This window comes from Otolemur garnettii, unplaced genomic scaffold, assembly GCF_000181295.1.
Source record: "Otolemur garnettii isolate 467f Iridium unplaced genomic scaffold, OtoGar3 scaffold00018, whole genome shotgun sequence".
Classification (NCBI taxonomy): Eukaryota; Metazoa; Chordata; class Mammalia; order Primates; family Galagidae; genus Otolemur; species Otolemur garnettii.
In genome coordinates, this window is record NW_003852413.1 from 28,085,639 (window position 1) to 28,099,821 (window position 14,183).

A 14,183-nucleotide genomic window follows, 5' to 3' on the forward strand; every position below is an offset into this window, starting at 1 on the left:
GGCATTTGACTCTCCCTCCCTTGGATGCCAAAGGGAAAAGGCTTGGGTTTCTTATCAGCCTGTCCAGGTGGGGGGGTATGGGGGAAAGAGAATGGTGAGACTTAAACGCTGTCAGTAAGCATCAAAAAATAGCCTCATTACGTATGTTATTCCTGGGGCCTTGTTTCTCTGTCTGTGTTTGTAGGTGGGTCCCTTCTCCATGGGGAAAGGTTGACAGATGAAGAGTTGACATGATAAAGTCAACAGAGATGAGATGAGGTTGTAGATGACAACATCAATGAAACCAAAGGATTTAAAGCCCTTGGTATGATATTGGGATTTCTTTCTCTATCTCTCTAGCTTAGACCCTTCTGCTCTCCATACCTCCCTCCACCCCCATTCCATCTCCCAGCCTGTCTGGCACTCCCCCACATTCTTTAACTCAGCACAGCTCCCCAGTCACCCTGCTCCACTCCTACATTCCCTCTGGATACTCCCTAGAGTGGAAAAACCATCCCTCATCCCTTTCCTGCCCCCAGTCCTGGGATCGGACATGCTGGTCATTCCTGTTTGGGATGGCCAACGAGATAAGGCCTGGCATGGGGCCGATCTGTTGTGACAGGACTCTCAACGCTGTTTTAGGCAGGACCCCTGACCACACCAAGCATCCACACTGGACCTCTGCCTGCTGCCCAGCTCTCTTTTTGTCTCCAGAAACATGGTAGAAAGACTCAGGAGCCAGCCCCGGGAGTGAAAGTAACTGCTCACCTTTCACCGAGGTCAGCTTCCTGTTCTTTGATTCCAAATGTCTCTCCTAAGCTCTGGAGGCCCTATGCCACAAGACAGACCTTGAATGAGGCTGAGTGGCTCTGGGAGTCATAGTTTGGGAATAAATACTGTCCTAAGTGCAGTCCTGGACCAGTGTCCTCTTCCCAAACTCCAGAAAAAGCTGTTATCGCAGCTGCTTTTGTTTAGATAAGTCTGGCTGTCTGACCAACGTTGGCCTGGACTCAATTTGTCATCTTCTTTTTTTTTTTTTAAATTCGAACCGGAGTCTCACTCTGTTGCCCCAGGCTACAGTGCCATGGTGTCAGCCTAACTCACAGCAACCTCCAACTCATGGGTTCAGGTGATCCTCCTGCCCCAGCCTCCCTGGTAGCTGGGACTATAGGCACTGCCCACTCCAAAATGCCTGGGCTATTTTTGGAGATGGTCTGGCTCTTGCTCAGACTGGTCTCAAACTCCTGAGTTCAGGCAATCCACCCACCTCCACCTCCCAGAGTGCTAGGATTGATTACAGGCATGAGCTACCTTGCCTGGCCTCAATTTGTTTCTTAAAGACACAGTTGTGGTCAATGGCTTCTAGTTCTAGCTCTGCCTCCCATAAGCTTCCTGACCTTCAACATCCAGGTAACCTCTTAAGGCTCTGTTTTCTCTTAAGTCAAAAGAAGATGATAACCCTGACCTCACAGGGAGTCTCCTGGTGAAATGATTTGTAAACTATAAAGTTAGGCTGGGTCCCTTTCCCAGGCTCTGAATCTGATTTCTACTAATTCTTTTCCTTAAAGAGAGCCCCCAAATTGCACAAGCTTCAGGCCCCACCAAACCTGGATGTGACCAAAGTATTGTACAAATGTTAATTATTAGCATAAGTGGTTAAGAAGGGCTCCAGGGTCAGATGACATAGGATTAGAATCCTGGTTTTGTGGCCTCTGCCAAATTGCTTAATCTCCCAGAGCCTTAGTTTTCTCATCTTAAAACAGAGACAACACTTCACAGAGTGTTCTAAGGATTTAATCTAATAATATTGTAAAGCATGTAGCATAGTTTCTGCAGCATATGTGCTTAATACATGGTTTTTCTTATTAAGAATATAGGGAAAAGAATACTCAGGGGAAATGAGTTTTTGTGCTGCAATAAGGGAAATCTGAATTTGACTCAAGAAAGTACATAGTGACCTCTTGAAGTTCCCTTTCACTTTAATTCTTTGGTGGATAATGACATCTTTAGGTCCCGCCCACCTATCGCCACCTGGCGCTTCCCATTACACACCTGCAGGGGCAGTGTCCCGCCCAGTCTCCAAACACTCCGTACAAGCGTGAATGGGAGGAGGGGACCTTTGAGATTCTGCCCGGCTGGGTGCTGAAGGCAGGAGTGGATGAGACCGGGTTCAGTCTGGGCGCAGCTCCCTGGCCCGAAGTGCATTCTGTGAAGGAGGTGCTCACTTCCACATCGACAGTCTTATCCCTTGATACCAGAAAGCTCAGCCCTTAGGAAAAAAATGTTTTTTGCTAATTACAATTAGGGATATTGGTATTACTGCCGCTAAATATCTGTCTCAGCTCGGATCACGGTGGGTGGGGCGAGTTGGAAGGATAAATAAATCTCTACACAAACAGCGAGGGGGCTAGGGGAGAGAAATAACGCCCAGAGACCGCCAGACACCTCTTTGGGACTCACAGCTCTGCGGAGGCGAGTCCAGCACTCCAGCTAGCCGCAGAAGTCGGCGAGCAGATGCACCAACGCCAGTTCTCTCCAGCCAGGCCGAGGTGGCCGCGCCTGGAACGGCCTTTCCAACCGCACTAGCCGCCGCAGCAACGCTCTGTGCAAATCCCACCCACGGCCCCGCCCGTCCAAGCCATTTTGCTCCGGAGGCGACGCTTCTCTGGAGAAGCTAGGGGCGGAGAAGGGAAATACTAGTCTTCAGGGGCACCCGACAGGTGTTTGGGGGGAGAGGGCGGAGTCGCGGTAGGGAGGATGAGGCGGGAGGGGCAGTGCTGCCCCTTTAAGAGGAGGTGGCCGAGCCCGAACCTTTCTCTTTCCCCGGAAGGAAAGCGGAGCCCGAGCTGGGCGCGCAAGGTGGGGAGGTGCGGGACTGGGCGTGCGGAGGCGGGGCACGCGCCGGGAGGACCCCTCCCTCCGGTCCTCCTTGCGGTCTACGGTTCTGCTTGCCAGATACGCTGCCGAGCCTGGATCGAAGGCGGCAGTACGGCCAAGGGGGCGCGGCTAGGATAAGCTGGAGGGTTGGGTGCCTGGGGCAGGGGTGGTGGTGACCCGGTTGCCGGGAGGCGGGAGAATAGATTCCACGGCCCTTGGAAGGGGATCTGAGAGTGTAGACCCTGAGCAGACGTGAAACTGACCCCGGCTGGGGGCAAGAAACTGTTCTGCACTACTGGACTCAAGGGCGCGGCAGTTCCAGTGTCCTCTGGCGGCTACTGGAGCAGGTGAACAGGACCTCACTCCCAGCTCCGCGCCCTCACGCGCTCTCACCCGGGCCCCCGCTGCCGCTCGCAGTCATGGGCCCTGGCCCCAATCGCGCACCCCACGCCCCGCGCCCGATGCTCTGCGCACTGGCCTTGATGGTGGCGGCGGGCGGCCGCGTCGCCTCCGCCTTCAACCTGGATACCCGATTCTTGGTGGTGAAGGAGGCCGAGAACCCGGGCAGCCTCTTTGGCTACTCGGTCGCCCTCCATCGGCAGACGGAGCTTCAGCGGCGCTACCTGTAAGTAAGGCTGGCAGGGGTGGGGTAGGAGAGTGTGTGTGCTGGGGGTGCGATCCAGACCCTGAGTCGGAGCCCTGGGCTCGCTGGTTTCCAGGCCCTGGTGAGCCAGGATTAAGGGGGCGGGTACCCTGGCAGCCCTCCGGCTTCTGGGGCTTGGCGGGAAATGGAGGATTAGGTGTGAGATGGGGGGCAGTAATTATTGGCAAGTGCTGACCGGGCTAGAACCTGTCTAGACGCCAGCCCTCCGCCCTTTAGACCTCTTTTGCGAGCGGAAATGGAGTCCAGGTTGTTTGAGGCCCCTCCCATTCTGTGAACCGAATAGGCCAGGGAGCTGGGAAAACTGCAAGATAAACACCTAGTGGAACCCCCTTTCCCTACGCTTGGGAAAAACCCAAGAGCATATGCATTTAAACATCCCCCCATTCCCTCACACCTCGCATGTAGTCTGCGGCCACACCAACCACACCCTTTGCAGAGCCAGGCTTTCTCTGCCGCTTGACGCTTGGCTAGTGAGGTGATGTGTGAGTCTGGGCTTTTGGAGCTGTCCAGATACTCCCTCTGACCCGGAGGATGGAGAGAGTAGAAAAGAGTGGAGGAGCAGTCCTGACTTTGTCTGCTGCTGCCCACCCCCAAGCAGTGGCGCTCTCCCACCAGACATCTTCCCTGCATTCCACAGATTCATGTTGAATCTTCAACCCTGAGTGTGTTTGTTTTGGTTTGAAGAGGAAAACAGTGTTTTTCTCTTTCTTCTGTTCTCCTTCCCCAACAGCTGCAAAGAGGAGGGGGAAAGCTGTGCATAGGGAAGGCAGGAGGACATTGCCTCCCCCTCCTCCGTAGGCATTCATGTCTAGAGAGGGGTCATGTCCAGGTTTTAGAGGTCTCTCTGCTGTGGACACAGAGTATGCTGAGTTTGGCAGTTGGGAAAAGACAGTGGCAGGGGGAGATGAAGCTGCCACTGAGACAAGGTGGTCAGGATGGGTCAGGGTGGTCCCATCCACCTGTTTGGGCTGACCCAACCTGGTCTCTAACCCCACTGAACAAGAAGACATGGTCAGATTAAGGTTGCCTTGAAACCTCTCTCAGCTCTGACTAGAACCTGCAGAAACTTGAGGAAGTTGGGAATGTTCAAAGTCCAAACTCTGCCCAGCTTTGGCCTCTACCCTTCTGATCCAGCCCCTGCCCAGCCTCCCTAATTAGGCTCAGCCTCAACTCTTGCTCACTTTGCAGAGGCCACCACACCCTTCTCAGCCCAGCCCTAGAAACTGCCATCTGGCCTTGGCCAACCCTCTGCCTTTTGGAGATCCTGAGTGTCTAATACCGCAAGTTCCTATATCAGGGCTCTTTCTGTCCTAGCCCAAAAAAGATTTTCAGATTTTCAACACCAAGTCTGCATGGCATAGCATAGGCCTAGAGATCTGTGTGGAAAGAACGATCAAATAATCATTCCTCCCCTTTGCTAAGTGACCTTGAGCAAGATATTTCCTTTTCAGGGCTAGTTTTCCCCCAAAGGGATTAGACCTGGATCTGTAGGCTCCTTCCTACCTCTGTTGGCCTATGAGAGGCTACTTGGCATTGTAGAGGGAGAAGAGGCTCAGAAGTTCCATTGCCAGGATCCTGTCTGGTGTCTGTCACCAATAGCTGGGGTTTAATTTTCTCCCATGTTGTGGGGAGGGGAACAACATGCCTTCTTCCTGGATGTTAGTGGGGCCTTAATGAGATAATGTGTATAAAATCCCATGTATATGCCCATCTTTCCAAGGAGCACCTGAGGCACCTACTTGGGTCCCACCCAAGATGGCTAAGCAAAGGTGTTCTGCTTTTCTTCCTGGGCAGCTACAGATGGCATTAGGCCTTCCAACAGCCCAGACAGTTCTCAAGCAAATGAACCTCTGAGAGGCAGGTACTTCTAGATAGAGTTTTCAGCCTTCCCTTTGGGTATCCTCAGTCTTTCCTAGGGCTGGTTCATGTCTTCATCTCACTGAATTCTGTCCCTTGTCCCTTTGGTACAGCCAGCTGGGTCAGCTGGGCTTAGCTGCAGCCAGCTGTGTAGCCAGATGTGAACAGCTGCCTCAGTGCACAGCTCAAGGGAACCAGCAAATCAAGCTTCAGCCTCATAATCTATTAACTTCAAATCTCTTTGGAAAAGCAAGGTGGTTCATGGTCCTGAACAGACTCTCAGCCTGGGGTTCATAGGCTTTCAGGAGATACAGGGATCCCTGAGAGTATATGAAAAATCATATGTGTTTGCACATTGTCCTGGGGGCAGAAAGAGGGGAGATCACGGCTTTCAGGTTTCAAAGAGACCTTGTTCCACAAATGGTTAGAAACCCAGAGTAGACCTTTGCTGCACCATCATCTTCATCTCTGGACTGGGTTTCTCTGCCCACAACATGGGAAGCTCCCCCCAACCCAGTTATCAATTTCTCAGTCTCTGGAAGTGAAAAAGAGGGACAGGCAGAGAACCAAGGTGCTTTGGGCTCCTTGCCAGTATGCACAGGGGCCCCTTGGAGGGAGAGGGACTATTCTCTGGAAGGTGGTTACCAACATCCTTCTCCTAGGACTTGATCTGTCATTCCCTCCTGGGAATTCAGGTGTCCTGGTCTGGCCTGACCTCCTGGGCTGTGGAGGATACCTCTGGACCCTCTGTCCTTCTCACCTTTGCTGGAAAATAAGGGTGTCTGGGAAGTCTAGGGAGGGACTGTGGCTGTGGCTTCTAGAAATGAGGTCATGCCTGAGGTAGGCAAAAGCCAGGCTTACTGCTGTGCTCTCCTAAATCATGTCTCCCTGGGCAGGGCGGGTGCCTGGCACCTTCCAAGACTCGTGCCAGCAGATATGGGCATAGCAGCTGTGGCTGCAGGCAAAAGGCCCTCACATGTGTATCCTTTTTCTCTAGCACCCTCCAATGACCATCCAGAGGGTTTTTTAGCTGGGCTGGAGGTGGGGGAAGCCTGATCTTGTAGTGAAAGAAGCAGCAAAAGGGGCTTGGTCAGAGTTAAACAAAGGAGGAAAAGGATGTCCTTTACAGTAAGAGGGATGGGTTAGATGATGTGAAGAATGCCCTAAGGGGTCAAATATGGAAAAAATACTAAAGAGCCAGAGAAAGGGAGAAGAAATAAGAAAAACAGCCTTGTTCTTTCTTATCCGAGGCTTGGCCCTGGCCTCTTTCTCCCCTCCTTTCTCATTTTCTCGCTCCCTACAGCTTGTTGCTCTGGTTCTAAGGCTGAGTCACCAGTGGGGAGAGGGGGCTGGGTGGGCAGTAGAGGAGGAAAAGGGCAGGACAGGGAGGGCTGCAGCTTCAGCTACCATAGGAGCAGCCTCTGGGGAGGTGGCTAATTTGGGCAGCAGGACTAGTACAGACCTGGGATCCAGGCATCCAAGAGCTGTCCGCCACCCCTACCCTGGGGCTCAGGGATGGAACCAGCCCCCCCTCCACATACTTCCTGGCCTAGTGAGGGAGGGGAATGAACACAGGTGTCAAAGGACCTGAGGAGCAAGGCTCAGGGTCCCTCTGGCCTGTGTGGTAGATCCTCTGGAATTTTCCCACTGGAACCAGTGAGCACCCTCAGGTGAGGCCATCAAATCTTATAGGGTGTTTCTCTTAGCATCATCCCACACCAGTGCCCCCCTAGGGCCTAATCCTCTTTGGGGTGAGCCGTTCTGGTGCCCTGAACTCTTCTGGGCCCCATGCTCCAGCCTTCTCCAATTCTATTGCTCTCTGCTTGGCTATTCCATTAGCCGTGAACTGCCCTGGGAGGAGTGCTGGGGCAGGGGTGAGGAGGCATTTTTTCAAAATTTGGAGTTCACAGGGTTCCCCAGAGGCCAGTACGGGCTGTCTAGCTGCAGCCTTTGAAAGGATAAGGAGGCAGCTACTTGAAAGCTCTTGAGAGATCATTTTACCCACCCCCACTACCTCCAGGTGGCTGGGGCAGCTCCGCCAGTCCAGCCTGACTGCAGGAGAGGGGCCATCCCAGCTCTTGTCTTCCTTGCTCCAAGAGCTCTCCACCTAGGTATCTTCCTCTAACTGTGGCTAGGAGCATGGGCCCATAGTGATCTGGAAGGGCTCAGCTTTTGCACTTTGTGATCTAGACTAGGCCCAATAGCAGTGGCTAGTGGATGCACCATTTGCATGGTAATTTACATTCATTTGCATGCTAATAAAGTTCCTCACCCCTGCCCCCCACCCCACCCCTATTCTTCAGCCCCTACTGCACACACCTGGCTGTAGCTGGAGGAAGCTGTACCTGAACCTCTGCCCATGGCTTTCCCTCATCCATGTGAGGGCTTCTGGCTGTAGACCCATTGGATCCTGGGCTGGGAGCCAGAGGGCCTAAAAGGGCTTATGAACGGGCCAAGTAGGAGCTAAAAATACTTCAGGGGGGGTCGAGGGGGCTCCCTGTGGAATCTCTGAGAAGGGAGGGCCCTGGGATGGGGGGCTGGGTTTAGGTCACTGGCCCTGCACCTCCCCCACCAGTGGCACAAGGCTGGCTTGACGCAAGAGGTGGGAGGGTATAAGTGGTAAAGAAGTTCGTTTCAGCCCAGTTGCTATTCATGCCCAGTTCTACCTGCTCAATACCTCAGGAGGCTTAGAAGAGGGTACCCCCAGCTCCAGACAAGGGAACAGGAGAAGGTGTGGAGACCCTGCTCCTTGGTCACTTCTAGCCCAACACCATGATAGCAGCAGGGAGTCGGGAGTGACACTCCCATTCTGTTGCATGTCCTGGGAGGCATCTTGAGCTCTCCAGGACCTTCCTAACCCCCTGAGGCTTGGACTCCTTTAGGGTCATTGAAGCCAAACCTCAACTTCTGTCTCCAGCCAGATCTGAGCTCCCATCCTAGTGTGACTCCAGCTGCCAGTGTCCAACCCCACCTTAGTGATTGCCTGGCATTTTCAAGCCATGGAATTCCTCCTTATGTGCCATCCCTGCTCCCTCTAAAGCATGGTTCTCAACCTTCCTAATGCTGCAACCCTTTAATACAGTTCCTATGGGTCGTGACCCACAGGTTGAGAATTGTTGCTCTAAAGGATCTAAGAAGTCTGTTCTTTTCTCTGTTCCAGGTTCCTGCATGGGGTAGGGCAGAAATTCCTGGTCCCTAGAGGGAGGCCTAAGGTCATGCCAGGGCCACTCCTGGTGCCACAAGAAATCAGTGCAACAGTCCTCACATTGGCCGTGCCTTCTTAGTCATAAAACCCTCTGGCAGAATAAAGCCATTTGTTCCTCCAAGGACTCCAGAAGTCAGGAGAACATCTGCTGTCCCCATTTTACAGAGGAGGTGCTCAAAGCTCAGAAAGGGAAAGGAAATTGCCCCTTCAGGCAGAACAAACCCTAGAACCAGGTCCTCAGGTTCCCAGGCTGAGACGCTCCTTCCCCAAGGCCATAGCTTCTCTCAGGTTTCAGGCACACCAGGGTGTGATGTTCGTGGTGGTCAGGCAGCTGACTCATTAGGCCCTCCATAGCCCAGACAGAAGGTGACTACCCAGGCCTGGCTGCCACCCTGGCTCCCTGCCAGCCTCCCTGGCTAGGAAGCTTCATCCCTGCTCCCAGGAACACTTCTGAGGGTGAGGTCTGAGCTGCAGAGGTGATGTGTAGGCAAGCTCCTGCTCCTTCCTGGCACCCCCAGGCAGTACATTCCTGACTCCCAGTGGGTGGAGACATGCCTGGGCCCTGGCATGCCCAGGCCCTGCCCTGCCCTCTCCCTGCAGCCCACACTTACCAGTCCCAGGCAGCCGTTGCTTGGCACTTGCAGAGTCTGGCAGAAGACCCAGAGCCCAGGTTCTAAGCTGGAAGCAGAAGGGTGACAGTGTTGTTGGAGCCAGATGGAGGGGCCCTTGGGAGGTGCTTGCCACCCAGCAGGCTGGGTCCATCAGGATTGAGGAAGGTGTTCTGGCAGAACATTGATGGATGTAGGAAGATGATGTGGGGAGAAGGCATGGTAGAACTGGGGTGCACAGAGTCAATCTAGATGGCCTATGGTGGGCAGAGTAATCTACTTCTTTAACAAACACCCCAGGGATTTCTGATGCTGATGGTCAAAGGACTGTCCTCTGAGATGGTATTTCAGTGTCAACCCCCTGCCCTTTTCTACTTTAGTTACCTCTCTGGTATGGGGTGGGCTGACAGAGCCCTAAGCATCCATGTAGGAACTTGCATTTGCCATCCCCAAAGATAGGCTCTGGGCAGCTTGGGGGCAAGACAATAGTCCTTGCCCACCCTGACCCTCGTGCCCACCCACTGGGAACTCTGCTCTGGATCAACACGGTCCAACGTGTCAGGTACACAGCATGCCTGTGTCCCTGTCTCAAGGTGGGGGGATGTTGGACATCACTTGGATCACTTAGGGGCCTAGGCCTCCATGATCTAAGTCCTCAGATGGCTTCAGGAGGAAGAACCCGGGCTTCCATGACCTGCCCCACCCCCTCACAAGTTCTCCCTCTGGACCCCCCAGAATTTGAACCCTATGCCTCTTCTAACCTTGCTCTTTTCTGGTATACCTTCATCTCAAAGGCCAAAGCATTCCTTCTAAAACCCAGGTCTGACCATATTGCCCTTTTGCCTAAAAATCCATCTGTGGCCATCCTACATCTTTCCTGTCCTCCTCTCCTAGTCTCGCTAGGCATCCCTGGAACCCCGCTATTCTGATGGTCTCTTAGACCCTTGAGTCACCCTGCTTGCTCTTGCTTTTTGGCCCTTTTCCTAAAGTGCCCTTCCTGCCCTTCACTTGGTAAGCCTGAGTCATCGTCCTTACACTCAGACACCTGGGTCGCCTCCTCTGTGTGTGACTGCCCCCACTCCAGAATCTGTGCATGCCCCCTGCTTCCCTCCCATGAGGCACTTACTACAAGTGGCTGTTTCTTTGCCTGCCATCCCCTACACTGGACACTCCTGAGGACAGAGGCTATGATCCATTCATGTCCAGACTCTAGAAGCTGGCACAGAGCATCTGTAAATGCCTATTGAATTGTACTTGGTTCAAAGTTGGCTTTGGAAGTCTGAGCTCAAACCCACCTCCCTTCCTGCCCTCAGGCTCCTGGCTGGTGCCCCCCGGGAGCTTGCTGTGCCTGATGGCTACACCAACCGGACCGGTGCTGTGTACCTGTGCCCACTTACTGCCCGAAAGGACGACTGTGAGCGTATGGACATCACAGAGAAAAGTGAGGGGAAGGGGCTGGGGACCAGTGCTGGGTTGGAGGCCTTGCAGAGGGTAGCACAGGGAGAAGGATCTGGAGGAGATACAAGGCAGAGTGTCTAGCCACTTGTCCAGCAGGGAAGAAACAGCTTGGAGAGAATGGAACTGTGTGGGATTGGGGGAACTCAGAGTAATGATGGGCTGGAGAAGGGGAGTGGGGAGGGTCCAAGAGGACTAAGCTCTCTGAGGATTTGGGCACTGGGGTATGGGGTGAGGTGCCTGGGCTCATGATCCTTCCATGCCCACAGGTGACCCTGGCCATCATATTATTGAGGACATGTGGCTCGGGGTGACAGTGGCCAGCCAGGGCCCTGCAGGCAGAGTCCTGGTAAGTGAGCACTCAGTGTCCTAGGGATTGGGAGGAAAGCTGAAAGCAGCAGAGGGCTCCTCATGCATGTTCTGGGGCCTGTGCAAACGTCTGTGTCTCTAGCTATGTGTCCCTTGCTCCCTGAGCTCCTGGGGAATAGGGTGCCTGGCATTTTCCCAGGGCTAGGCATGGCCTGAGTCCTCTCTGACTCAGCCACTTCCTCCCCATACCCACACTGGGTGCTCACCCTCGTGGGAACCAGCCAAGGGAGCTGCCAGGAGGAAAGGGCAGAGAAGGCCCCAGGCGCTCTGCGCTGGCCAGTGCTCCTTCCTGGGAGACTGGCTGCCAGAAGAGGCACAGCCCTCCTAACCTGGCTTACTGCACTCTGGCCTGGGGGCTATTCCCTGATGTCACTTGTCACCTGCTGCCCCCATTCCTCAGTGTGTCCCCTGAGTTTCAATTTATGAGTCTCAAATGGACGCATTTTTCTTCATTTTTTAAATTAATATAAAATGTATACACAGTAAAATGTATAAACTTAAAATTTCAATGAATTTTTTACAAATTCATTGAAACCAAGGCCCTTTAAGGATATAGCACATTTGCATCACTCCAGAAAGTTGGCTTGTGCTGCCCCCGTAGCCATCATTGCTATGATTCCTGTCACCTTGGAATATTGTTTTAAGCCTTGAGTTTGCATTAGTTCACTGAAATGCCTTTTCAAGACTCCTGGTATGGGCTCCGCACCTGCAGTTCAGTGGTTAGGGCACCAGTCACGTATACTGAGGCAGGCAGGTTCGAACCCAGCCTGGCCTGCTAAACAACAATGACAGCCACAATATAAAAATAGCCGGGCATTGTGGTGGGCGCCTGTATTCCCAGCTACTTGAGAGGCTGAGGCAAGAGAATCACTGTGACACCATGGCACTCTACTGAGGGCGGCATAATGAGACTCTGTCTCAAAAAAAAAAAGAATGACTCCTATTATGAAGAGTTGTGGGTTTTAGGAATCCATTTAAAGAGTTTCTAGATGCTGGGTTCTTTAGCAATTATCTACTCCAGGCATTCATTCAACAAGTTTTGTAGTGAGTACCTACTGCGTACCAAGCAGTAGAAACTTAGCAGTGGCTCAGAGCAACTCGGGCCTCGTGTTGGTGGAGTTCACAACAGGAAGGGACATGGAACACATGTAAATAAGAACTAAGACTACTTCTGGATTTTGCCTGACTCTAGGATGTTTTAAAATACCCTATTCTGATCCATTGATTTGCCCAGTAAATCTATATTAAGCACCAACAGTGCCCTGGAGCATCTGTGTGCACGTACTGCCCCACGGCCTGCACCCTAAGGCAGCACACTGTAGTGCTTAGGAGCTTGGACTTTGGAACCAGACAGCCTTGGTTTGAATACTCTCTGTATCTCTCTAGAAGCGAGAGCTTAGGTAGGTTATTAAGCTCTCTGTGCCTCAGTTTCTTTATCTGAAATGGAGAATAATTGTTTCTCTTCCATAGTTTGTTAGGAGCTGTTGTAAAAGCTAATTCCTGAGGAGCTTGGAATTGTGCCTGGCATAGAACAAGCACTCAATTAAGTGTTAGCTGCTGCTATTATTATTACTATTATACCATTATTATTATTATTTTCGCAGTTTTTGGCTAGGGCTGGGTTTGAACCTGCCACCTCTGGTATATGGGGCTGGTGCCCTACTCCTTTGAGCCACAGGCGCCACACATATCATATCATTATTATCTGGTGGTTGTTTTTTTTTTTTTTTTTTTGAGACAGAATCTCACTCTATCTGACTGGGCTAAAGTGCCGTGGCATTAGCCTAGCTCACAGCAACCTCAAACTCATGGATTCAAGCGACCCTCCCACTTCAGCCTCCTAAGTAGATGGAACTACAGTCACCTGCCACAAAGCCTGGCTAAATTTTTCCATTTTTTCAGTAGAGATGGAGTTTCACTTTTGCTCAGGCTGATTTTGAACTCCTGAGCTAAAGTGATCCTCCCGCCTCGCCTCCCAGAGTGCTAGGATTACAGAGCCACCTGGCCCACCCTGCCGTCATTATTATCTTAATAATGGTCTTTTCAATGAAAGGACAGGGTCATCTGGGGACAGCAGGGAAGCAGGTTCCTAATCTTTCTGTAAATAGCCTCTTTTAGACCCAAGAGCTTGAACCCCACAGTCCCTCAAACTTCCCCGATTTCTACTTGCCAAGATCTCAAATCCAAACCTTCTGGCTTTCCAAAAAGTATTCCCAAACTTCAGAGTAGATTTTTGCATTCTGGAAAGGAGATATGGGCTTAAGTTTCACTATGGGAAGAAAGAGAAGCCAGGAGACCGCCTTCAGTTCCTCTCCCACAAAGCCAGAGGCGCGGCGAAGCAAAGGAGACAGCTGGCCCTGGGTCCCTACTCTTGACCGAGGCTACATGAATTGGGGGGTTCCCCAGGTCTGTGCCCACCGCTACACTCAGGTGCTGTGGTCAGGCTCGGAGGACCAGCGGCGCATGGTGGGCAAGTGCTATGTGCGAGGCAACGACCTGAAGCTGGACCCTACTGACGACTGGCAGACTTACCACAATGAGATGTGCAACAGCAACACCGACTACCTGGAGACAGGCATGTGCCAGCTGGGCACCAGCGGCGGCTTCACGCAGAGCACTGTGTACTTTGGTGCCCCTGGTGCCTACAACTGGAAAGGTGAGGACTGTGGGGGAAGGGAGGAGAAACAGAGACCACTCACCCTAGTTAGCTGCTAGGACAGCCAGGCCAGACCATCTACATGGGGGGCAGAAGAGCCAGGATCCCTGTACCAAAATCGGCAACCACCATGACCACTACTATTTTACAGCACTTGCTTTGTGCTAGGGACCTTACGCATATTACCCCAGTGGATCTTAAAATACTCTTAGGGGGCAAGTATTATTATGCCCATTTCACTGAAAAGAAAACTGAGCCTCAAGGAAGTAAATTGCCCAAGGTCAGTGGTAAGTTACAAAACCCAGATTGGAAAGAATGTCCAGCTGACTTCAGTTTAACCATTTAAAAACTCATTTTAAGGGTGGCACCTGTGGCTCAAAAGAGTAAGGCATTGGCCCCATATGCCGGAGGTGGCGGTTTCAAACCCAGCCATGGCCCAAAACTGCAAAAACAAACAAACAAAAACTCATTTTTTTTTTTTTTTTTTTTTTTGAGACAGAGCCTCAAGCTGTC

At 52.3% G+C, this 14,183-nt stretch overlaps 1 protein-coding gene across 1 annotated transcript in view; it reads left to right on the forward strand.

The window, feature by feature from the left end:
* The first annotated feature begins 2,791 nt into the window (after positions 1-2,791).
* The window catches only part of ITGA3 (integrin subunit alpha 3), a 31,910-nt gene continuing 20,518 nt past the window's right edge, over positions 2,792-14,183 (forward strand). Inside the window, exons 1-4 of the mRNA XM_003786488.2 lie at positions 2,792-3,481; positions 10,504-10,631; positions 10,915-10,994; positions 13,421-13,670. Coding sequence (XP_003786536.1) covers positions 3,276-3,481; positions 10,504-10,631; positions 10,915-10,994; positions 13,421-13,670 — 664 coding nt within the window. The 5' untranslated portion in view covers positions 2,792-3,275. The remainder of the gene's footprint in view (positions 3,482-10,503; positions 10,632-10,914; positions 10,995-13,420; positions 13,671-14,183) is intronic.